Source organism: Orbicella franksi, chromosome 2, assembly GCF_964199315.1.
Source record: "Orbicella franksi chromosome 2, jaOrbFran1.1, whole genome shotgun sequence".
Taxonomy (NCBI): Eukaryota; Metazoa; Cnidaria; class Anthozoa; order Scleractinia; family Merulinidae; genus Orbicella; species Orbicella franksi.
In genome coordinates this window covers 32,392,466-32,416,592 of record NC_138146.1, presented here as the reverse complement: position 1 = coordinate 32,416,592, position 24,127 = coordinate 32,392,466, and the positions used below count along the sequence as shown (strand labels likewise).

The 24,127-nt window shown below is 38.9% G+C and overlaps 3 protein-coding genes across 5 annotated transcripts; all 3 read right to left on the bottom strand.

Annotated features, from left to right (window-relative positions):
- On the bottom strand, window positions 1–5,625 carry LOC145479379 (trypsin-like). 3 transcript variants are annotated; one of them, XM_081457730.1, is made up of 8 exons: window positions 5,524–5,625; window positions 4,448–4,579; window positions 3,538–3,779; window positions 2,461–2,557; window positions 1,883–1,957; window positions 1,610–1,805; window positions 1,211–1,360; window positions 1–592 (listed from the first exon to the last, which is right to left on the bottom strand). In XM_081457730.1, exons 1-8 carry the CDS (start codon window positions 5,612–5,614, stop codon window positions 196–198), a joined length of 1,380 nt encoding a protein of 459 aa, XP_081313856.1. In that variant the 5' UTR covers window positions 5,615–5,625; the 3' UTR covers window positions 1–195. The 3 variants fall into 3 exon arrangements, with proteins under 3 accessions (XP_081313856.1, XP_081313855.1, XP_081313857.1); XM_081457729.1 differs by having other exon boundaries at window positions 4,925–5,606; XM_081457731.1 differs by lacking the exon at window positions 5,524–5,625 and adding an exon at window positions 4,925–4,969 and having other exon boundaries at window positions 4,448–4,535.
- Window positions 5,626–6,109: 484 nt separating this feature from the next.
- LOC145479385 (filamin-B-like) lies at window positions 6,110–8,606 on the bottom strand. Its single transcript, XM_081457739.1, has 2 exons — window positions 8,319–8,606; window positions 6,110–6,576 (listed from the first exon to the last, which is right to left on the bottom strand). The coding sequence occupies exons 1-2, from the start codon at window positions 8,346–8,348 to the stop codon at window positions 6,115–6,117; spliced, it is 492 nt and encodes a 163-aa protein (XP_081313865.1). The 5' UTR covers window positions 8,349–8,606; the 3' UTR covers window positions 6,110–6,114.
- A 3,024-nt stretch (window positions 8,607–11,630) lies between these two features.
- On the bottom strand, window positions 11,631–23,848 carry LOC145479365 (endothelin-converting enzyme homolog). Its single transcript, XM_081457708.1, has 16 exons — window positions 22,633–23,848; window positions 21,553–21,615; window positions 20,686–20,889; window positions 20,044–20,168; window positions 19,109–19,331; window positions 18,802–18,900; window positions 18,572–18,649; window positions 17,954–18,057; window positions 17,484–17,542; window positions 17,324–17,375; window positions 16,647–16,714; window positions 15,928–16,052; window positions 15,769–15,834; window positions 15,231–15,326; window positions 14,642–14,718; window positions 11,631–14,001 (listed from the first exon to the last, which is right to left on the bottom strand). Exons 1-16 carry the CDS (start codon window positions 23,449–23,451, stop codon window positions 13,902–13,904), a joined length of 2,358 nt encoding a protein of 785 aa, XP_081313834.1. The 5' UTR covers window positions 23,452–23,848; the 3' UTR covers window positions 11,631–13,901.
- Between the last annotated feature and the right edge of the window lie 279 nt (window positions 23,849–24,127).

Here is a 24,127-nt window from a genome sequence, read left to right as displayed (position 1 = left end):
CGAACTTTGCTAGCTTTTAACATAACATACCAAACTTGAAAGGAAGATGTGAAATTTTAAAGAAAATTTTAAATTATTATAATGAGTAAAACATTCTCAAACAAATGCGTCTTAGCGTTTTTATTCGCCACACATCAGTAGTAATGAAAGTTAGCATTTGCTACACAGAGGAGCCGAACAATATAATAATGAAAATCAACTCTTGGCCATCTCCTTATTCAACCAGTCCAACAGGTATGTTACTTTAGCATAGACGCCATATTTGTTAGGCCGACCGCACCCCCGTCCCCAGCTCGTTACACCCTGGAGGTAGAACCTTCCGCCACTCTCACACACCAAAGGTCCCCCACTATCCCCTTGACAGGAATCAATGCCGCCTCGGTCCAAACCGGCGCAAATCATGGAGTCGTGGATCTGTCCCAGGTAAGCAAACTCACATCGGTTTCTTCCTACAATCGGTACTGAAGCTTGCTGTAGAACCTTTCCGCTAGAACCTCCGACTGAAGATGTTCTACCCCAGCCTGTAATCCAGCACTTCTTGCCCTCAACTGGAGCTGCAACAGCTTGAGGCAGGCAAGCAAGGTTCACGAACCTAACAAGTTTGAAATGCGCTTCACGTTAGAATAAAAAAGGGTCCATGTGTTCATTCTATAAACATTTAAACAGTTTCTAGTAATATATCAACCACTCAAGACCGTAAATGACCACATTTCCAAACAACGAGAAGAGAGTTGAAAATATGACGCGCCGCGGGGTATTTTTCACTAGCTTCGAGGTGTTTGGTAATGTCGTCAAACACTGTCTTGAGTATTTGATATATTTTCTTGATCGAAACTAAAATCACGGAGAAAACGGAGAAATAAAATCGTAAATTCTATGCTAATTAAGATCAGAAACCCAAACTTTTAGTTTGAGAGGCGCTTGTAAAAAGTGACTTCCTTTATAGTAAGAAAATCTGTGAATATTAGAAGTACACAAGCCATAATCTTGTCACAGATCTATGTTCTCTAAGATTGATGCCAATTCAAGCAAAGCGAAAAAAATGAAACGAGCACGGACACAAGGGGGTGGGGTTGAGTAAAAACAAAACAGATGGTCTGTGGACGTTTTCAATGACCAAATTCCATGTTTCTTCAGAAGCAGAAAGTCCGCTTGGCAAAAAGACGATCAACATCACTGTGGGTGTTGACTAAATCAGGGATGAACTTACCTTGTGAGCACGGCCGGTCTGTCCAGCTTAAGTAGAGCAATGTCATGGCTCATGCCGATTGGTTTGTGATATGCTGGGTGCATGATCACCTTGGATGCAGTGAAGTCCTGTTCTGTTCCTGTCATTTCTGACTGCTTGTGAGCACCGAGCCTCCATGCGGAGAAAAGATAGGAAACATTTCATTCGATAAAAGGTCAATTTTAAACACTAAATTTTCTTTTAACGTTGTATTTGTAACAACCTCGTATATGAAAGCTATGCATGATCGTGCCAGTGTGAAAGATGAGAGCATCCCCAAAAAATATGTCAACTAAAACTTGAACTGAAAACAAGTTCATAAATGGCCAAATCAGTATGAATTAGTCATTAGTCAATAAGAGTAGTATTTTGAATTCCTACCTAACATATATGGAGCCTGCTTCGCTTCCTTTGACGCAGTGACTGGCTGTTACAACCCATCTAGGAGCAACCAAAGTACCACCACAGAACACACCTCCAGTAGGAGACCACCTCAACATCGCCTGCCAGGGCCAGGTCCCCCGTGGAGCATCTTCACCACCGACAATTCGAGTAGATGGACGAAAGCCGCATCCGTCTGACGGAAGAGAACTAAATAGTGTTAAAGCGTGATGGGGTTGAATTCCTTATAAAGAAATGAGCGCTATTTCGTACCGGCTGGCGGAGCTGGTGTTTGTGGGGGTGGTGGTGCGGCAGTTCCTGGCTGAGGAGGAGGGGGTCCTTCTGTTGCTAAAGTGAAAATGAGTATGAAATTAGTCAGATTCGCAAAATAAAATTTCATTACCTGCTCCGTGAGCTGTTTTGTTAGCTTCTAATCCCTGGCTAGTCTTTTTGATCTAAAGTTGTCACACAGCTATTTTTCTTTTATGGTAAGCTTTTGGAGCTGCGGGAAAAGTGCCCGTTGGAATCAGGAGAATGATGTCACTCAAATATACCGTCTGCAGTAGAACAGTAGCAACTGAGAAACTGGACTCGTCTTCAAACATTCTTCTTTAGGTACTATACAGCAAAACGTAAGCTAAGAGTCTTAATTCGCGTCCCCTGGCCGTATTAGCAGCTGTTTCCGCCATTTCTTTTTTACATAACGTCGATTATGGTTAACATATTCGTCCCTGATGTCTCAGTGGGTGTAACTCTATTACATTTGGTAGAAATAGGCCATATTAAAATCTTGTGTGAAAGCTTACAACACAGCATTACCTTGAGAACTAAATAAAAATATAAAAACCTACATCCATCACCGCCGCCCGGTCCACACTTCTCCATCTTGACTTCATCGATTGCTATGTCCGACTGATGGCCTCTACCCACAGTTCCTTCAAAGATAACCTGTAAATATGAAAGCTCCTCAAATTAACACGGCTTAAGTGGTACATTTTCAATCGCCTCATGGTTGGGGGAACGCTGAAAATCAAATGGCCATGGCAAATTCGTTTAGAATTTTGCCATAATTATAACTAGGTGTTTTCTCTATCAGTTGGGTTTGTACTTTAAAAAACTACTTCTGTAACTAGTGTATTTATATGTATATGAGTCAGGGAAGCTGTATGTAGCCGAGAAAGGCCATGTGCAAAACGTTCATATACAAGCTCAAGAAAGACAATTTTACTTTCAGTTAAGGTACCAGTGAGAAATAAATCCTCCATATACCCACATACTTTTTTTTCTCAAGGAATTCCCTCTCATGTTATATTTAGACATGGTATCCAGTCCTCTCGTAAATAACGTTGCCACGCGAGTTTTGAATTCGAGGATAAATTCGCGGAGCAAGAAATTGCGCGCGTGTAAAGCTACTGTCCGCATGACTGAAACTTCGCGTCGCAGGATTGGTTATTTCTAGATCTCCGGGGATTTCTGAAGTCGGGAGTGATCTTACAATTAATAACTTGAAAAGGATTTCCTCAGGAGTAGGACCTGCAGGGATTGAACTCTCTCAACCTTCGTCTTCTCTTCAAGGTACTCATGGAGGTAACTAGGCACAGATTCAAATCGAATTCAACTCGTCTCATAGTCAAACTAGTTAAACTGTACGTTTAGATATGAGTCGCCTTAACTTTCGAATCGTGATGAAATATGGTATCCAGAGTGATCTAGAAATAACTTGAGAAGATTTCCCTTAAAAATAACGAATGTATATGGGGGATTAACTTTCTTACCATTCTTTCTCTCTTGAAGGCGTTCGTGGAGATAACTAGGAACAGATTCGATTCGAAATTCAACACTACTCACAGTCAAACTATTTAAAATGTTTGTTTAGAGATAAGTCGTCTTGAATTTCGAATCGGAGTTATTCGTATGAATACTATTACCGACGACACACGACCATCATAAGTGATTTTAGCTTCAAGCCAGCTGCTTCCTTGATTTCCACTTTTCTCAAAAACTTGTTTTCCATTTATCAGCACGCGAAGTCTTCCCATTTGGCCGTATCCCCCTCTCATGTGGTAGAAAAAGGTCATGCACGTCTTCCCAGAAGGCAATCCAGTATTTATTTCTAGCTTTGCATTATCACCTTTCCTTTTTCTGGAGGCTTCTATATACATGTAATAACCTAAACAAATATTTTAACGGACATATATCATGATAATGCTCGAATGACCACGATAACGTGCTCACTGAGGGAGTTATTCAAAACACACCGAATGTATTAGTGGGTCGGGTTTTAACTGTCGAATGAGAAGCGACGCGTTTTGAAAAATTATAGCTGTGATCTTGGGTCCACAAGTTTTACTGATAGCTGAAAAATGGGTTGAAATGTGAAAAATAGCTGAGGAATCACCACAACTTTAACTTCTTTAACTTTTAACTGAGATTTCAGCAACCCCCATTTAGCACCCCCCACCCTCACCCCCCCCCCCCTCCCATCATCCCCCCTTCGTGTTTTTCGGGATGGCCGGGAAAATGAAGGCGAGGATTCCTATCATTTTCCTCAAACTGAAGAAGGTGGAACATACATACACTGAACTTTGTTTGAGTGTCTAAAATATTTAGCTTTTAGAGCTAACTGGGGACACTTAAATAAATTAATTTATAAACTATTAAGAGTTTCTAACTGCTGTCCCTCACCACGGGAAATAAATCTAGGAATACTCCAAACTGAGTGCTACACACTTCTCAATGTTCAGAACTAATTTGCCTTCGTGTTTTATTTATGTACCATAGCAATCAAGGAAGGAATATCCACAGGAATTCAGTTTGCTTTTTTTCAGGCTACCTTACCTCTTCCCTTCACGTCTGAATGTGGTCCTGTACCGCCGGAAGATGTTGCACCTTTTTTCCTTATCCAATTGAAGTTATCATCTTGTCGCTGAACAAAATCACATTGGCCACGGTCAAAATTGCAGTAGAATCCTAAGAAATGTTTGTCCATGCCGAAATGAAAAAGTCAACTGTAGTTAGCATTTTATGTAGCTAGTAACAAGCACAAGATCTAAAAATAAAGTTCATGTCCTAGAGCTCAAACAAAAGAACGATCTACGATGGTAACTTAGCTCGTCTACACTTTAACGTAAAGTGGTGATAGTTGTCTTTTTCAGAGTCCCATCAATTTTCGAAAATACGTTCAACTATTAGTTGTACCTAACTTCGGTATGTATGTTGCATAGGATATGGTGAGGAGTCGCGAGTCAGTGTTGTTGTGTTAAGAGATAGATTCACAGTTATACGAGAAGTACTTGTTATTGTTTCGGGTCTTACCGTCGATCTTGTTGGTGAGCCCTGCCAAAAGGGCAACAAGAAGTAAAAGCCTCATGTCCAACACGCGTGAAGTGGTATATACGACCTTGAGCATTCAATTTTATACACCAAATTAGAGGGATATATAGAATGCATGTGTCGTAATTAAAGTTTGCAACTGATGACATATAGTTACTTTTTGTTGTTGACTGAACAAATAAATGAATAGTTAAGCTGAAAGGGAATGTTTATTGCTTTAAATCCGAGGAAACTCAAAAGCATTTTCGCTCTGAATTATTTGACAATCGGACGTTAACGATCGCTGTACTAAGAAACACTAAGAACGAGCAAAATATCTTTTTACGTAAAAGAAAATGTGAAAGTATTAAATTCTGCGGCTTTTTTAGTTAGGTTTTATTTCATTTGTTCCATTCTTGGTTCTTTTTTATGTCAGGAAAATTCTCACCAGCTTTACAGGTGCAAGAGAGAAAACGTTTGGAAACTCTTCACTTTTTCATTTCGAAAGCTAACACACCTTTTCCGCGCCTTTCCTGTAAAAAGAATTCTGCAATATAACCACAATACATGCTCTTGAGGAATTACACTGGAAGCTTCTCTACCTTCTTTGGTTTTTTTTTTCTCTTGAGTTCCGCGGTTTCCCGACTTCCCCGGTCTCCTGTTCCCAGTCCCTAGTCCGGAGCCCCAGTCCATTCTTTCAGATTTTGATGTTAAAATAAAGACACATAATTCCAATATTCAAGTAAAGTGTGGTGAAGGTACCAGTTTAATGTTCATAATTGGGGGGTTTTGACAGAAAAGTAGTTCTTTGATGAAATACGCAACCAAAATGTTCCAGCCAAGGAAACTTCTATGAATCAGAAACGTGACTTGTTCTCGAAGTTGGATAACATAGGGTTAAATACTTATTTCCCTTTAAATTTCAATGCATTTAAAATTAAAAAAAAAAACAGCCAATAAGAAGATGATTTTCAGTTTGAGCTTGGTTAATAGGCTTGTCCACGTTGGAATAAACGGGAGCTAACAGGGTATAATACCACTTTTGCAAAGTTCATCCACGTTTCCTTCCCTTGGTCGCCGAAAACAGCGGTTCCATTGCCGATTACAAACGTTTTAACCAACATGAGTTCATTGTGTTCCTTCTCATCAACAGCTTCTCACTAACACACTGGATACCAAACGCGCATGCGTGGTCAAACTCTGTTACCCCTCTGTCGCCTTGACGACTTGACGTCATCTCTCAATTGCCACACCTCTTCCTTGTTTTCCTTCTGTTCCAGCTCAACACTGATTTTTACTGCTTCACGTTTAACTACCTTTGCAACAAACGGACTTCCAGAGACGTGGGTACCCTTCCACGTGACAGCCACGTGATATTCGCCTTCTTCTTTAGGATAATAGCACACGCTATGTAGATTCTCTCCCAAGCATTCGTACTCGACAGGGATTGGCTCCGTGAGATGAATTAGAGTCTCATTTCCTTTCTTGACGATTCGAGTAATTTGGAGCTCTAAGAAGAGGAGGTCTGGACCTGAAGTACGCAGGATGAACTTTGCTGGTTCGCCAACCACTGCTAAGGTTAAGCCCTCTCCGCTGACCGAACATTGCGTGGATTCGTTTTTAGCTCTCGTGCCACGATTGGTGCCAAAACATTGCTACAAAAAGAAAAACACGTGAACACCAACAGATAGCTTATTTGTGACAGGGAAAGCGAAACTCCAAGAGATATGAGACTCGGAGGATTTTGAAATACTACGATATACCAGAGAGGTTGTCTCAGGACATATTAACAACACTAAAATTTCGTTACAATGTCTTTATTACAATAACAATAATTTTTATTGGCTCGAAAGAAACATTTGCATGGAAGATATTTAGTACATTAGAAGTCGATTAATAGGATAGATGGAAAGTTATTATTATAAAAGAAAAGAACCTTGAGGCTGAAAGACCTATTAAGTTTTTTAATTAGCCCCTACTAGCTATTTAAAGTTATTTTTATTAAAAATTAAAAGAGAGCACAGGGAAAGAAAACCAGACCAAGAACATAGTGCTTAATAGTGTTGTAATAAATTATATTATGAGCTCCGATAAATTAAAAGAAAAAACATAGTAACAATTTGAATTTTTCACTTCTTTTGGTGAAGTGCAAGTAATTTCCTGAGCATGCTAGGAAATCGCAACGACTGATTGGCACGCACTTTGTCACAATTTAGGATCATTTTTTTATTGGCATTTTCCTCCGCTCTTTTTCTGGCGGTCTATCAATGCTGAGTTTGATTCATTTTCATTCACGTTATGGCCCTTACGGGTCGTAACTTATCAAAAGAAGGGAAACAATTACCGGCCATCTCTTACATTATGGGCAAAATCGTATATCATAGAAAAAACACATTTAATGCAATTTTTGAACCGCTGGATCGGAATAATCTCCTCTTTTCCCAACAGGCGCCTTAAGATTACTTCCAAAATGCTCGTTAAATTAAAACTGATCGGAAGATGAGTTCGCATTCTCTACCAACTATGGTAGCATTAAAACACAAATGATACAAAAATAATGCAACTTCAGTTCGACCAATAGCCGTGTAACTACGTCATGTTTAACAATAGGACGTGTCACTGACTTTAATTATCGGCTATTACAGCTGTCACTTGTGTAAGAGCTTTAAGTATAAATTTTTCTAAAAGAAAAAGCTCATCATTTCAATTAGGGAAATACAAAAACAGGCTGAAAACCTTGATCGATGCCGTCGTTTTTTAGGTGTTCTTTGAAACGCCTGAGCTAATAACAGAAATGGAAAATTGAAAAACAAATATTCTTTAATCTAGAGTAAGAAAAACCCACAACTTATTTTGATTTCTTGTCGCCTAACCGACAAGTCGAGGCATTTAATTTCAATTTTCTTGTGAATAACACTCTTAGATGAATTTTTAAGTATTTGATAGATTCCCGAGTCGTCTTTTTTTGGATCAAATAAATCTCCCACAGCCAGAAATAAAGAACTGCGGAATATTTGAAATGAAAACGTTGTTCTTCGCAAAAATGCCAATTTTATAGCAAGAAAAATCTTCGAAAGGGTAGTGACTAGACTAGGCTTTCCTTTACTTTACAATTAATTTAGAGGAAAATTATTCCCAAATCCAAACAAACCAAGTCCAGTTAAAATTTACAATACAAACTTTGAGACTGAAGTCAGTAAATTTGTCCAGTCATGTCAGCCAATTCGTCACCTCGCTACACTAAAAATTAAAAAAAGTATTCGTTCGTCTGGTGTGGTTTAACATTGCTTTAAATGGACTTATACTTATTGTTCTATGCCAAAGCTACAATATTCCGGCCAAGAATATTGCGCACGTTTACGTCTTTGAAATTGCAGCAAAAATTGTTTTGACTTACCACGGGCATAAATTTGCACGCGAAGGCCATAACTGTGACGAGGATCGCGTCAGGAAGGAATCTTTCCTATTGATTGATTGTTCAGCAGAGTTTCGAGTTGACAGCTTGAGAGAAAAAATTATAATTCCCGAAAAAACACATTGACACAATGTTTATACATTGCGGACTTTGAAACGTTCCGAACCAACAGCAATTTAAAGCTGTCAAATTAAAATTGATAAGTGAAGACAATTTGAGGGTGTGATTGTCGCTTCCGGATCTGAAATAAATGTATTCGGGGTAAGCACTCGGTCGCGCGACAAAAATATCATTTATTCTTTTTTCCACGCATACAGGAGGAAACCTCGATCTACAATACCAAACTCAGTCTGAGAAAACCAGTTCACGAATATTTTAGAATTACGAAATCGCAGCCGATGATCGCACTCATTTCATTATAAACTTGGAAACCCGTCAAAATCCACGATTGTTTCATCATTGGTTGGTGAACACGCTGCAAACATCTGGTTGGTAAAAGCATTATTTTAAGTGCCTATTACTTGAATCTTTAAGATTTAGCCTGTCAATGTTGGCTTGACTTCGAATTCGGCGGCGGTGACCATGTTATTTCGATTTTACATGCCTTAAAAGGGGCAGAGACAACGTAAAATTAGTAACAATTATTGAACATGACGGAAAGTCAGAAAAATCTCTCTAGATATTTCACCACATTGATTATTTTTATTTTTGACGATATTACATTTCGCTCGAGGTTATATAATTAAAATTGGCGGTTTACCTTAGATCTCGGATTTTTTGCTTGTGAAAATGAAGTTAAAAACAAATTTTGAGACCAATTGCGAAAAGAAAACGCATGATAAAAAAGTTACGGCAGAAAGTCAAATCAGAAAAAAAAACTGCGGCTAAAACCAAACTGGTATAAGTGACGCGTTGAGTGTGTTCAGAATTATTTACAATATAAAGGAATTAAAGCAAAAGCTTGAAGTAAAGCACTAAGAAGAGCCTAATTACGAAGTGCTAAAACATACAAAAATTGAAAAAAATGTGTTGTGTCACCTTATCTTAGAAAGGCAAAAGGAAAATAACATTGCATTGGAGCTCGTAGATTATACTGACTAGAAGAACATTTCACATGGCAAATTATCGAAAACCAATCTCAATAGAAATCAAAGTTATTTGGCCAAAATTGATCTAGATTTCGATAATGCCGGCGATGCGGCGTTTTCCTGTATGACTATCGAAAGACTGAGTCAAAACAAACATTGCTCAGATTAGAATGAAATCAAGGAGGGCATAAAACCAGTCGTTGCTTCGAAAGAACAATATGCTTTTCTGTTGTTTGAAGGGAAAATCTTTCTTCAGAGTCCAACTAAACTGAGCCCTCGTTACTCTTGGCACGGGTCAGTGACGTTACATCATAGCAATGAGGTCTTATCTGATCTTCATTCCACAACATCTGTTTTCCATCGATTGCACGAAAAATATATGAATTATTAATTCATTGCAAATTGATATGTTGAAAACTGCACTTTAGTAACTAGTAATGTAATGCGTTCAGAAACTGTCAAAGTTTGTTTTGACAAGTGTAAACAGATCTCCCACATAAATACTCTCTTTCCACAAATATCCGAATATTTTATGGGATATTTAGAAAGTATTAAGATATTTAGAAAATTTTGGGATATTTGGAAATAATTCTAGCTCTTTTTGCTGAGCCCTGTGCTCTCTTCGCTATTTTCTTGAAACAACACTCAAACAACAACCTTTTCCTCGACATTGAACACTCAGTTCTGTTCCAGAAAAAATCCATCTAAACGGTTTCCCCTTGAGAAATTTATTTCATATCACTAAACTGCACTAGAGCAGCAATTTTCCAAAATGGCGGATCGATAAGCGTGAATCTCCTTCCTCTACCAGTTCTTTCAGAGCAAACAAAATTGAAAATTTCAAATGAGGCGTTTCACTCAGCTATCCAAATGTCTGTTTACGTGTCACCGCGGGAATTCGTAATGGCACGAATTACTTGGTAAGGACTCACAAAACGGCTGGAAATCGAGCCTAGGTTCTAACAGAGTTTCAACATTAAGTGGTCATATGATAAAATGCTTATTGACTGAGTTAGGTCGGGCAGGACGGGAAGATATTTGGCTCTCGGTCAGGACGTGCAGACCTCGCAGCGCTCAGTCCGCACGTCCTGTCCTCGAGCTGAATATTTTTCCGTCCGGCCCTCTCACTCATTCAATAAGTACATATTACTCAGCATCCATTACGTTTCCTCACAAATTCCGACCTCTATTAACTACACACAACTGAAGCAGAAGCTCCATTTCGACGTAACACTGTGAAAAGGAATGTGAAGAATGAAAATATTACCATTTCGCGGCCAATTGAGCCCCATCTTGTTGCATCCAGAGGTCGCCAACACAAGAAAAATATAGATTCCAACCCATTCTATCCGCAGTCAAATTAGTGAAGGACATTGTTTTATTTCACTGATTAGAATAATCATATCCAGACTTTTTTTCCTTAGTTTTTCCCTTTTCCGTTTACGGGTTTTATGGAGAACACGCTAGATGGCGACGCCCAACAAGGAATACCGGTAGTTTTTGCCTTCCTCATTGTTTCAAAATGCAAATATTGGCTTTGTGACGCGTCTGCAGTGGAAATTTAGAGAGTTTACGAAACCACAACGGAAACGGAAACGGAAACGTCACTGAACAAAAGAATTAATGAACAGTACAATGGCTGTGCACGTGCGTTATAATTCTTGGTACATTTCTTTGCCGTCCTCTGCAAGACATCATCGTGAAATGATCAAATTCTGCGTTGTCTGGAGAACGTGAACCACGACGGCTTTTTTTAAATTTTATTTCAAATTTATCGCTGTGTTCAGGATTTACTTTTGAGAGTGATCAACAAAGTAAATGACTTTACAGTATTGCGAGATTCGTAGGTAAAGTATAACTTCATTTTTTAATTGATGTTGTCCTCGGCGTCGCCGTCGTGGTTTCGTAAACTCCCTATTGTTTCGTTTAAAACCTAACTGATAATATTTTTTTCAACAATTGTAGTCACACGCTATCATGAAAAAGGAAAAGTGTAATACAAAATTTGACTCGTTAATTGAACTTGACTAGTGTAGCTCTCTTCAAATGAACCTTATGGCAAATGATTTAGCTATTTAATGTCGAGATCACAAATTAACAATTTGTAATCAGTGAATTTCTGAATTCATAGCTTTGAGATGATTAACATAACATACCGTAAGTTAAAACTTTGAATCGGAGATACTAATAAAATGTGTTCCAAAATGTAACCCATTTTACATGATCATGCCTCAGAGTAAACAGAAAACGTGAAAGCAATCTGATGATAAGTTTTATTCTGCAATTCTTTGTCAGTTTTAAGATTAAATACGTAGATTAAATACAAGTTTTGTATGTATTTTATAAGCTTTAATAAGTATTTTATAAGCTTTAATATTTGTAGCTGTTAAAGAAAGTCTCAAGGACTAGGTTCGAAAAATGGTTATGGATCGATTATGGACGAAATTTTGTTTTGTTGGCGACTAATGTCGTATGATTTTAACCACTAACTTAAAAGAACCTGTCGAGCCTGAAAACTGAAACAGGTTCTTAGTTAGAAAATAAATTACCTTAATTGAAGGTAGATACCGCACATATAAGAACATTTCGGGGCTAACCAGGTAAAACCTAGGATCTTAAAGGTTAACATTTATTGTACCAGAAAAAGCCTTCTTTGAAACCACTATCTAATATCTATTTATAAACTTTTCCCTATTTTTAAAAGACGTGATAGCACGGGCATTGCTTATTTTTATAATATAATATTAGACGTAATATAATTAGTATATTTTTTTTAATGCATTTGATTTCAACAGTGAACCCGTTTGTCATATTTTTCTTTTCTATGCGACATACTTCGACCACAATTATAACTAGTCCTCTTGAAGCTGATTTTAGAGTGAACCAACTTTGATATCTTAAAACTCACAAAAAGCCCTCATGTTCATTTGAATTAAGACACTACTGAACTTACCCCCTAGTCTAAAAAATACCTGTATCAGTTAAATACAATTACTTTTATTATATTAAAGCTATTTTAAGAAAAATACCTTTTGAACCAGTGTCTTTAACATCTCCAATTGGCGTTCTTTTTGACGAAAAAAACTTATCACGATGACATTTTAAATATTAATCCTTCGTTGCTATATTAACCCACTGCACTTAAGAATGTTAGAGATTTTCTTAATGTTTATAATAACAAAATGTTTGTCACTCTACTCTACTCGTAGGCAAGCCCGTTACAGCAAAGCTCACTCGCCGTAGTGTATTACGATTAATCAGATTTCTGTTCTGGAGTGGATAAGACACGTTTTTTAGCTCAGATATAAATACAGTTTTTCAGTGTCCATAATAGCGGTCCGGGAATACGAATAAAACTTATTGGCTTAAAAGCTAAATCCACCATCGTTCGAATCAAAGTTATGAATCCATGTAAGTAAGTGACTCTAGGCTCGATTACCAGCCGCTGTTTGAGAAAGGAGTCCGCGCTCCTCCCCCAAACTCTCTCTGGGAGGAGCGTAGACTGGACTCGAGTAAGCGACGGAAATCGAGCCTAAAGTAACTCTGTCGTCGGACATTTCAATTGTTTGGCCAATCAGAAACCAAGTCAGCCAGTATGGCAAACGTAGGTCTTAAAACATACAAAAACAGAAATGAAGACCCATTATCAGAGAGTGGAAACCAACAGAACGGTGCGTTTTCATAGTGCGCAAGAGTAGAGAATAGATTTCTCAGATTGCATTATTCAGTGATAGATTACAGTTACAAAATACGAGCTGGAGGTTATTATCATATTCCGCTATCATGATTTTGATTCACGTTTTCTCTGCACTGTCTTTGTAATTCTGAATTTTTTAAAACCCCATTATTCAGTATACAGTTTTAGTCATTTGCTAAAGGCTGGTTTTCGCTCGCGACGAAGTCGTGATCAGAAGCGTAGAGCAATACGACAGAATACGACCTAATGGAAATTAAACCGAGTCGGACGCAGAACACCGATTCTACTTACGGCTCCGTCGCTTATGATCTCGTGAAAACTAGATCGTCGGAGTCGGAAGCAGAAGCAGAAAAATAAATCAATTACAATGCTCGATTCAGCACCTTGTGATTGGTTGGTTCTCCGCTTTTGCTTCCGACTCCGACAATCTACTAGTTTTCCGAGATCGTAATTGACAGAGTCGTAAACGGAATCTGACGAAATGGATGCGTTCAGATTCTTCCGGCTCCGATTCCGTCGGGCTTATGACTCCGCTTATGACTCCGATTTTCGATTTTCACTAATTCGTAAGCTATTTCTTGCGACTCCGACTACGATTCCGACCCCGACTCCGACTCCGACTTCGTCACTAGAATCGTTTGTGGCTTTTGTTAAAAATCAATGTCCTAGCTGTTCTTAAATAAGCAACGCAGAATAAGAAAAATTTCCTGCCGTTTCTAAATATAGCTCAACATAGCTTAAAGATACTATTTTGTTTGTTTTGTTTGTTGTCTTAATCCATCACCAGACGTGACACTTGTGGACAGGGTTCATAGAACTGTTCACTGGACATTGGAAAGCCTCGGCAAATTCCTTTGAATTGGCGAGTGCTGCCAGAACTCTACAAAATAACGTTAAACTGAATCAGATGAAACACATTTACTTCTTAGAATCAATTATTTTACATATTTTGATCTGAAGCGTTTAGTTAATAAATACAGATGTGTCTATCTAAAGCTCAACTTTCACTTTTTAAAGATATATTCAGAAACTGTTTGCAGTTTTATCACTTTTGTTGGGAGGTGGTATGATGGAATACAAAAATTAAAAATTTGAATTATTATGTATATATAAGATGAGGAAACGTGTTTTCTCCTCAAGTTTACAGTTAAACCAAGTGAAGCGTACCCCTCAAGATTACATTAATGAATTGATCATTCAGTTGAATATTGAACCCGCTAGTCGGTTCAAAAATGCAATGATGAGTTTATCATTGGAAAATTGGATCCACTAGTGGTTCCAAGAATACGGCTAATGGGTTTAATGTTAAAAAAAAAATCAATTTACTGTTGATTTTTGAAATGACTAGCAAGTTCAATATTCAAATAGTCAATTCATTATTGCATTCTTGAAACGACTAGCGGGTTCACTATTCAAATAATTAATTCATTAATGTGATCTTGAGAGGTACGCTTCACTTGGTTTGACTGTAATAGTCTCTTCCCAAATTTGACTTGACTTCAGTCAACTGAGCTACTAACCTAACTTTCTCAGGGCTGTGAACATCGGTTAGCAAAGCATGCTGGGCACGTTCGTCAGACGTTGCTGAACACCAAACCTAGAATAAAGAAGGTCAAGGTCATAAAAAAAAACCATAACAAACTGAAGTGAAGCAAATATTCCAACAAATTAAGGTAGAAAAAAACCAACATCTCCAAATTCCAATTCTACCAGGATAGACTACCCAAATGAAAAGCAGAGAGGCTAATGTGACTTTCTCTAGATCTGCGACTCATTCATATATTTGAAAGGTTCAAAAAGCAAATGCTAAATGTAAGAAATGAGACGAGAAATGTAAGAGTCCATTTTTTTCTTAATTAGCGTCTGCTGACGGCTGCACTCTCTTCTTATATCCTACGATATATTCATTCTGAATTCCTTGGGATAAGTTTATCCCAATTTGAGATCATCACTAACCCCTGAGCGATATGTGTGTCTGATATATACCAGGGTTATATAAAAATTAAATCCTTGCTTTCGGTGAAAGTGGGTCGGTCATCACTGACTACACCGAAAAGCGATGATTGTAAGAGATACGTGCAAAGTTGAAGAAATTGAAAATTACTTCACCTGCGCAAATCCAAGAAAGAACAGTTGTTCTGGTGTGAAATCCAAGCCCGGTAGTTTTAATTCTCTGTTGTTCTTTGCGACCCAGGTCTGGTACGCCTGTTGAGTGTCAACAAGAAGGCAACCTATCAATATCTATGGAGGCTAGTATTCTCTAATTAATTAAGTATTCTCTAATTAATTATTAGATAAGTAATCGTAGTTAGGTGTCCCCAATTAGTATACATTGTACACTAGCGACTTTGGCACGTTAATAAAGTTCTTATCTTTATCTAAGATTGGCATAAAATCATCTCATTTAGCCAATCACAAAAGGCAATGACACGATTGCAATTTGTTGTAAAACCTCGTGATTGGTTGGCGAAAGAAGGAAAATATTGACTGACTGAGAATGTTGGTTCATATTGGCGATCATTTTAATCAGAAAACGGAAAGTCACTACAAAGAAGAATTTTTTTTATCTTGTTTTGGCAATTGAATTTATCTTATAATACCCGGCTTGTTTGTAAACTATCAAAAGCGAATTTAGGTGTGAACTTACGGCGTAGGCGAGCTTAAGTCCTCCGTTATCTGCTATATTCTCCCCAAGTGTTTGTTTTCCATTGACCTAAAATGGGGAGAAACAAAGTAGTGTCTCGGAAATCTGCAATCTTAGGGTTTTATTTAAAAGTGTTTGTTCAATTTGTGGTCGAGCACTTACGTTCATTCCGGCCACACTGAAGTTGGCATATTGATTCACCATACATGAAGCGTGTTCTTGAAACGCTCTCACTGATTGGTTGTTCCACCAACTGGCCAGGTTACCATGCTCGTCAAACAAGCGACCTGCGAAAAAATTCCACATGTGAGGAAAGTTTATGTTATAGAGCGGTTTTCATTTGAGTGTCGAAAAGTAATTAGTTTTGCACTTACTACGCTACATGATTGGCTGAAAAAACTCGCGCCAATTTTTCAGCCAATCAGAAGTAAAGCCAAAACCAATCGTGACTCGTTCGCACACATTTTCCCGCGCTCCGTGTCTGCTACATGTAATTACTTCGAGTTTTGATTGGTTCACTGGATTGTCTGTGTCCTTTGTGATTGCCTTGGTTTTGGTTTTACGACACTCAATTGAAAACCGCCCTATAACTGATTGTCAAATTAAGTAAAGAATGTTTGATGGAATCTGCATGTTACGTTTTCTCGTGTTGTGCAGAAACTTGGATAAATTCTTACAAACATCTTCCTACCAAGTGTAGTTGGCTATCATTTCAGGTATCATGTAGCGCTTTTCACTGCTTGTGATGTTGTGGTTCATGTCTTACGTACTCGAAAGGTCCCTCTAAGATGCCATACAAGACCACACAATCAAAACAACCAACCTAAGATAAACGGTATTTTCCACCAATTGACTGTTGCTTTCTATGCCTAAAAATTTACCTCGATCGTCGAATCCATGAGTTAATTCATGTCCCATTACCACGCCGACTGCTCCATAGTTGACCGACCTGAGAAAGCAATTCATAATTTAAACTTTTTTCCCGATGCATGGAAAACTGAGTTTCAAAGATTATGGAATCTATCGACTGACAGGAAAGTGCTGGCTGGCAAGAAGAAACCTTTCCCAGTCCTCCGTAGGAAAAAAATTTTGGTGGCTGTACATTTTACCACAATACCTTGCGAACCTAACACAGCCCTTATATTACGCACAAAGAAAGCCATATTTTGGCAATATTTGTCACTTTATTAACGGCATTTTGTATGCCAGGTTTGAAGCTTTTAAAAAATTTCTCTACGTTTTTATTATTGCGTTTTGTTAAGCGTTTGTGCGTCACGAATTACTATGGATAAATGTACCAGTCGCCATCTTCTTTTCCTTGCTTGGCTTATTGTTTTATTGTTACCACTCTTGTATTTTGACGCCCTTGAAGAAAGCTATGAATGCCTTGGCTACATTGTCGACCTATCACGCATGCAAAAAAGGCTTCAGAGCTTTCTTGGTTTAGATCGTGTTCAAAGAAAAACTGCCTGCATGTAGTATATCTATTCCAGGATGTAGAAATGAGATACTAAGATAATGTTACACCTTTAAGTGAATATGTGTTTAATTGACTTACTGTGGAAATTCTGGATCAAAGAACGGTCGCTGTAGAATTCCCGACGGGAAAGCTGTTTGGACAGACAATTGAAAAAGTAAAATCAGGAAATGACTTTACCTTAGAAGTCGCTAAACTAAAAATTAAAGTTCAAGTGAAGATGAATTTGAGAGTAACGAACCTATGTAGTTGTTAGGAGAGTTGTAGTACGCGTTAACATCGGCTGGAGTCATGTGCCATCTGATAAAAGAAACAACAGCAAGGTGAGAAAAAACGCATTGGGAACAGGTCTGAACTAGCAGAACTTGTAGCCACAGTTGAAGTTGTGGTGGAATACGAGCATCTCTTCTCGAGCCAACAAAAGCAAAGGTGTTTGATCGACTATTAGAACGTGTGTTAATTTAAAAACACTGACAATGAGAGTGCGCCTTACTGCATGAGTTGTGATCCTACTGCGATTTACCTCTTTAGATGATAAAATTTCCCCTAATTGTCAAGTGCCTAGATTTACCTATTTAGGTAAATTTTATAAATTAAAGATGACTTCCAGAGGAACCTGGGTTTTTCATCTCATTGCCTTTGCATATTAGCCAGGCCACAAGAAAGAGACCAGCAAGAATTGATAATGGTGATGATAAATTATACACTAACTCTTGTCTGTCGACTGGCTTTCCGCGCCTGTTCATAGACTTGTTGTGGAAAAATCTTCTGGCTTCCAGGTAATTCTCAAAACTATTATCAGGACCGATTGTAAGCTGTCAAAGAAACAACAGAACGAAACGTAATCAAAATGTAAGCAAGCATGAGGCAAAAATTGTTAAACAGGCTGTTTGAAACTATAAATTCCATTCATTTTCACATTGCCTGTTTGGTTGTCATGAATTTGCAATTATGATGATCTCGCCATTCTCTCATCGCATTTAGAAAGATCTGCTTCCAACTAAATGCTCTGAATATGTATCCTCCCCCGGGATCTAGATGCGAGATCGTATCAAACTGACATGTTCTATGAAATTTCTATTTCATATCAAACTAATATGTTCCTTGTTGTCAAATGACATTGTCACCTCACTAAAAGTTCACGAATTTAACATGAGTATAAATTGGGTATTGTTTAATCAGTGCATAGCTTAACTGTCTAACTAGTTTCTTTAAAGTAAGCGTAAAATTATGGGTTAAAACCTTTCTTTGTTTAAATTTCTGGACAGAATATTGTATTATGCATACATCCTACGTAAGCTGTACTCACGCCCCATTTCCCCTACTTACATTTTCATAATATTTATCCAGCTTTTCTGGATCTTCTATCCACTTTGGATAACCGATCATGTCAAAGGTTGCCGTAATCTAAAGAAAAACGGTGAAAAGGGGCCACAACGTCATCAGAAACATCATGCAGCTAGAATAAATCTATTCGATAAGATGTTGCGCGTATGTTTAGAATTCGTAATTCGTGCATTATTTGTGGACTCCATGGAGAAAAAAAGAGAGAGTTGTACCTTGTTCAATGCTTTGGTTTTCGTTTCCTCATCCATCCACTTCACTTGGGGTAGGTTTGTTTTAAATGCGTCCTTGATCTCGGCTATCATTTCCTCTGCCTGGTAAAAGAACAAAATGCACAATATTGTCAGTCATGCATACACTTGGGCAATCATCGGCGTACGGCCAAGCGTACCGCACTAATTAACCTCTGGATTCCCTATACATTTTTCACGTGGAAGGGTGTTGAAAATCTTTCTCGGGAGGAAAGAAACTCACTTCTAGCTTACGACTAAATGTGTTGAGAAATTTCTCCCACGTTCTGACCTGTTGCTTGGCGTTTTTCCCAGCTTGTTCCTTTATGTACAGGTAACCTGTGGCAAATCCCATGACTGAGTTAGTTTTAGTGACACAGCTTTTCCAGGGCGGGGCTCCAGCTTCCACCCCCTTCTCCACTTTCAGCAGTTCCAATGATGCATCACGGTACGGTTTGGACAGCTCTCCTATCAGCGGCTTGATAAGATGCCACACCATGTAATTGGCCAGGATTCTGTAAAATGAAAATCACTCAAAGGTAAAGTCTGCGTTCGGGCGCAGTGAGGCATCAGGCAGACGTTTATCTCCGATTTCCGTCGCATTAACCGAGTAGAAGTATTTCTTCTCCTCCCTAGACTGGATGCTAGTCCATTGTAGGGTTAGCGCTCGCATTGAAGTCGCCGGTACTCATTTGTACACGTGGGTTGAGAGTGGCAATGTGAGAGTGAATTGTGTTGCCCAAGAACACAACACAGTAACTACGACCAGGGCTTTGATCCAGACTCATTGACCCAAAGTACAGCGCACTAATCATTTGAAAACAGTGCCTCACACCGGTTAAAGAAAAGGAAAAGCTGCTAGTTTTTTTCCAACATGTTACATCAGTAATATCGTAGTTTCGGAGACGAAGAAAAATAGCCCCTCTCTTTCGTCTGTGGGTAGGACCGAGTAAAATAGGAAAAACAGGGGTTCATACTTTGAGCCACAGTAAGTGGCATTGAGCTGACCTAACACACACTGCCAAGAGTGCCTGGTCAGCGCTCTTAACAAGTTTACATCCAGTTCTTTTCAGTTCAGTTGTATGCCTATAAAACTACCTTCTTCTCGACCAGGAAAGTACTTTGTACTTTGTTCTTTGTTGAGCCAATCGAATGTTTGCTCGTTCGTTCACTTGTTTGTTTTCATATTGTTAGCAACACGATTAGGCTATCTACCATGATAGTTACCTTCGATCTGTTCTGATGACGAGGTTGGACATGTTTTTCAAGTACTCCGGTGTATAAACCACCAAAGACTCCTGATGTGTGACTGGGCTGCTAAACATCGCATTCATGTAATCCAACCATGAAATCTATAAAGCAGAAAATAAAACAGTAAAATGAGGTCAAATACACCCAAATAAATGCCCAGTGTTTTTCCGCTTAACTAAGAAGTGAAAAAAATTACACAAAGGCTAGCTGAGAATGCCTATCCAATAGCAGCGATGGGTGTGCCCATATGATCTACGATTTATCCAGAGCCTTGTTTCTAGCTTTACACCTTGGAAAAAAAATAAATGACTTAATCAGATTGGTGACAAAAATATCTTAATTTAAGCAAAGATCTCCCAAGAGTACGTAGAGAAATGTATCCAGAGAGGTTTTCCCTGTTCCAGCCATTCAGTGAGTGGAGGAGCAGCGCAATAAAAAGCGAGAGAACATACAGGATAGGATAGCAGGGCGGAAAAACGCCCCACACCCCTACCCCACTTTCTCTCACCGCCTTTCGACCTTTCCTCTTTAATCTCAACTAAATGAACGCCTGGAACCAACTAAGAGCAGTTAGGAGACTTTCTAACCTTTGGGCAGTTGACAAAAAACACTTCTTACCGCAGGCGCCAGTTGTTGAAGTTCGGCGACCGTCATCTTGTGATAAATCTTCTCCATGTCTCTCAGCCGTTCTTTCGGTTCATAGATCTCTGCAAGTTTCTTCTCAAGTTGAAACACTTCCTCCATCTGATGTCGTGTGCTATTCGCCTCACCACCTAAGAGTGTACCTACCTTTACCATGAACTCTTTGTACGCTTGCAGGACCTACAAAATACACCCGAGAGTTTATGGCCAAAAGCGTTTGCAATAAACGATGGATACCTTGACAACGAGACCGTAAGCCGAGTTGACTAAAATCACACGTTATTGCTCAAGACTGGGTAGGACAATTGTTTACTCATTCAACTAAATGATCAATGAATCCCAGTTTTTCAACTAGACTGTGAACTCGAGTTTCGGTCATTCTTTCCTAATACAGTTACTGAACTATTGTATCAATGCTTTCTTTATGGACTGAAGTCGTTACAATGTTTTTTTTTTTTTTTTTTTTTTGTTATCTAGAGTTTGAACTAAAATAATACAACAGGGGCCAAGCGGCCAAACTCCTTTACATGTAATTATAGTGGCATTAGGGTTTGTTTTCTATCTCCAAATGTGTTGCACGAGTTCAATGGAACCTGGTTCTCACAAATGCCAACCAAAAGCGTTGCCATACATCCAAGTAATTGCCATTTTTTGAGCTAAAAAGTTTTCAACCTAGTAAACCTAGTAAACCTAGTAAGTAGCAAGAGTGATTAAAGAATTTACTGAAGTCATCTACCGCGAACGCGTCGAGTGTCAGAATAAGCACGTGTCGGGTTATTTTATGTTACATAAATGCAAAAAAGAAGAGAGTGGATAAACCACTTATATTAAGATGATATTTACCTTGTCTGATTCGTTTCTAAAGTAATAATCTCTGTCTGACAATGTGATACCCGCTTGCTGGACCTAAAAAGGGAGGGGTATTCAAAAATACTTTTACAAATTATACTACCATAAAATCGCTACCGACTTTTATTTTTTAATTTTTTTATTCTCTTCTAGTTGTTCATATCGATACATAGACCAAAATGACTTTAGTTTTCTTTATCGTGGAGCGATCCATAATCCAATGTTTCGTTGCCATTCCTAAGTTTCACTGGAGATCGTTTCGGGGTCGATAACAAGAAAAACGGGGATCATTTCGGGGTCGGGATCATTTCAGGGGCTGTACAACCCCCGGTGTGGTTCAATGAGTTGGCTGAGGCGGAGCGGACATGACGTGTAGGTAACTCCCGACCAAACGATCGCAACGTTTCAACGCAACATTGTTGGGCGCAGCTAGCGCGCGTTTGGCCACCCTGGTGCGACGTGTCATGATATGCTGTGTGTTGTTGGTTCAAGTTTGAAAATGGTCAAATTTGAGCCAGCAACATACAATTGTCACAACACGTCGCAACAGGGTGGCCAAACGCGCGCAACATGTTGCACCCAACAATGTTGTGATATGTTGCGTTGAAATGTTGCGATCGTTTGGTCGGGGCTAAACCCTTGTCAGGAGTGAACTTGGGAGTTATCTGCGTGACATCTAAGCAGTTCTGAAATTCTTGTTTTATCGTCATTGTTGATGCTGACCTCTACAAGCAGCCTTATTGACTGCATTCTTCTCAACCTATCTTCATACAGTATTTGATGTTAACCTGCCGTCGATGGTCCACTAGGGCCCACGTCTGTACTTTTTCAACATTCGCTTCAGTAGCGAAGAGCAAAATTGCTCTTTTTTTCAAAGCTTTTTACTCTCTATCATGTAAGCTTGAGGGATAACGGAGTCCCCCACATATCGCTCAAAGGAGAGCTAGCCGCTGTGTAAAAAAAAACTTCTCATTTTTCCTCCTCTAATTTAATTAAAGATTGCGATTTAAGGAAAAAGCAAAGCTATTGCTAGAGAACACGCATACTCTATTCCCAGCAGTACACCACACCCACCTGTATGATATTGTGACTCGAGTTCCGATCATCCGCCGATACAAACATATAAAACAAAGGCATGCTCTTCAGTTTGTGAATTCTACTGAGGGCTTGTTCAAAATTCCATGACTCTGGAGACCAGGGCCCGACGTCGGAAGCGTTGGTTATTGTCCAAGATCCCACAAAGTGAATAAGTTTATTGAGAGGCCCTGCACCACGATTTTCGACCACGGTTTTATTCATGCAAGCTGAGAAATAATCCTTTACTTTACTGAAGATCGTAGCAGTTTCATTAACACCAAAGTGTGCCTTTTGAAGAATCTTCTTCAGAATAATCAGGTTGTTGTCGGAAACCTGATGAAAAGCGGTCCATTTTGAATGACCCGGTGGGATAAAAATGCGCTTGAACCAGTTTCCGCACGCGTAATTGTAAAAGTCATCGCAGGGGTCCACTGCTTTGTCCACGTGATTTAAAATACTGTATGTTGCAGCCACACATCCTGGGGTCTCGCAGATATCTGGACCGTATCCACTGCTACCGAATATCACCGCTATGTGATATTGTTTATATATCAGAACAAAAGCTAAAGATACGGTAATAATGATGAAAATTATGAGCGCAAGTGCAAGAACTCGCTCCAGGGAAGTCCAATAAGCTCGATGTTTTCGCTTCGCTGTAGCGTAGTCTCTTTCGAGCTGAGCAAGCCATTCATCGTCGCTTTCGTCGCTGGCAGTGTGCAAAGCTTTTTTCAGTTCTCCGGCGTGGTTGTTTGGCTCGCCGTACTCAAATTGGCGAAGCTTAGACCATCTTATGTCAGTCGACCAAGTAGAAACCATGTTCTTGTTAATTATTGCCAAGATAGTGGAGATTTCAACTGATCAGAATGAAAAGCGTAGATCAAAACGTTATCCAAACTTTTTTCGTAGTTCAATTAGCCCTCCAGACTTAATCCCTGAATCGATGACCAAGCAAACTTATCGTTCAGAAAACAACTAGCTCGGCTGGTGGGTGACGCAACGTCGTTCACACGGGAAAATGATTAGATCAATTTCCTCGAGAGCGGCAGCTTTTTATAGCAAAACACTTCCCCCATCAGTTGCTATCGTTTGAAGTTTTGAATGTCGATCAGGAAAGCTCAGACATTTTCCTTTCATCTACTTTTTGTAGATCATTGTATAAGGTGCTTAACGGTGATTGGTCGAGGCAGTCAAACATAAAGACGACTTGAGGTGACGAGCGCAGAAGTACCAGCACCGTGGCAGGTCTTCTATTGAGAGAAAGATCACCGAAAAAACTTCAAAAATTACATTGTATAGGCCATAAAACTTAACCGAGGCTACTCTTGAAAGCGTTTATAACAATTATGAGTGGATTAATTGAAATTCAGATTAAAATAAAATGTTTTCTGCCGTAATTGTTGCTGACCATACGAGGTAACAACTAAACTTTGAACTGACCGTGGATTTGTCAACAATAAGGTGTTTGGTTATATTTCAGTGCTGTTTGAATTTC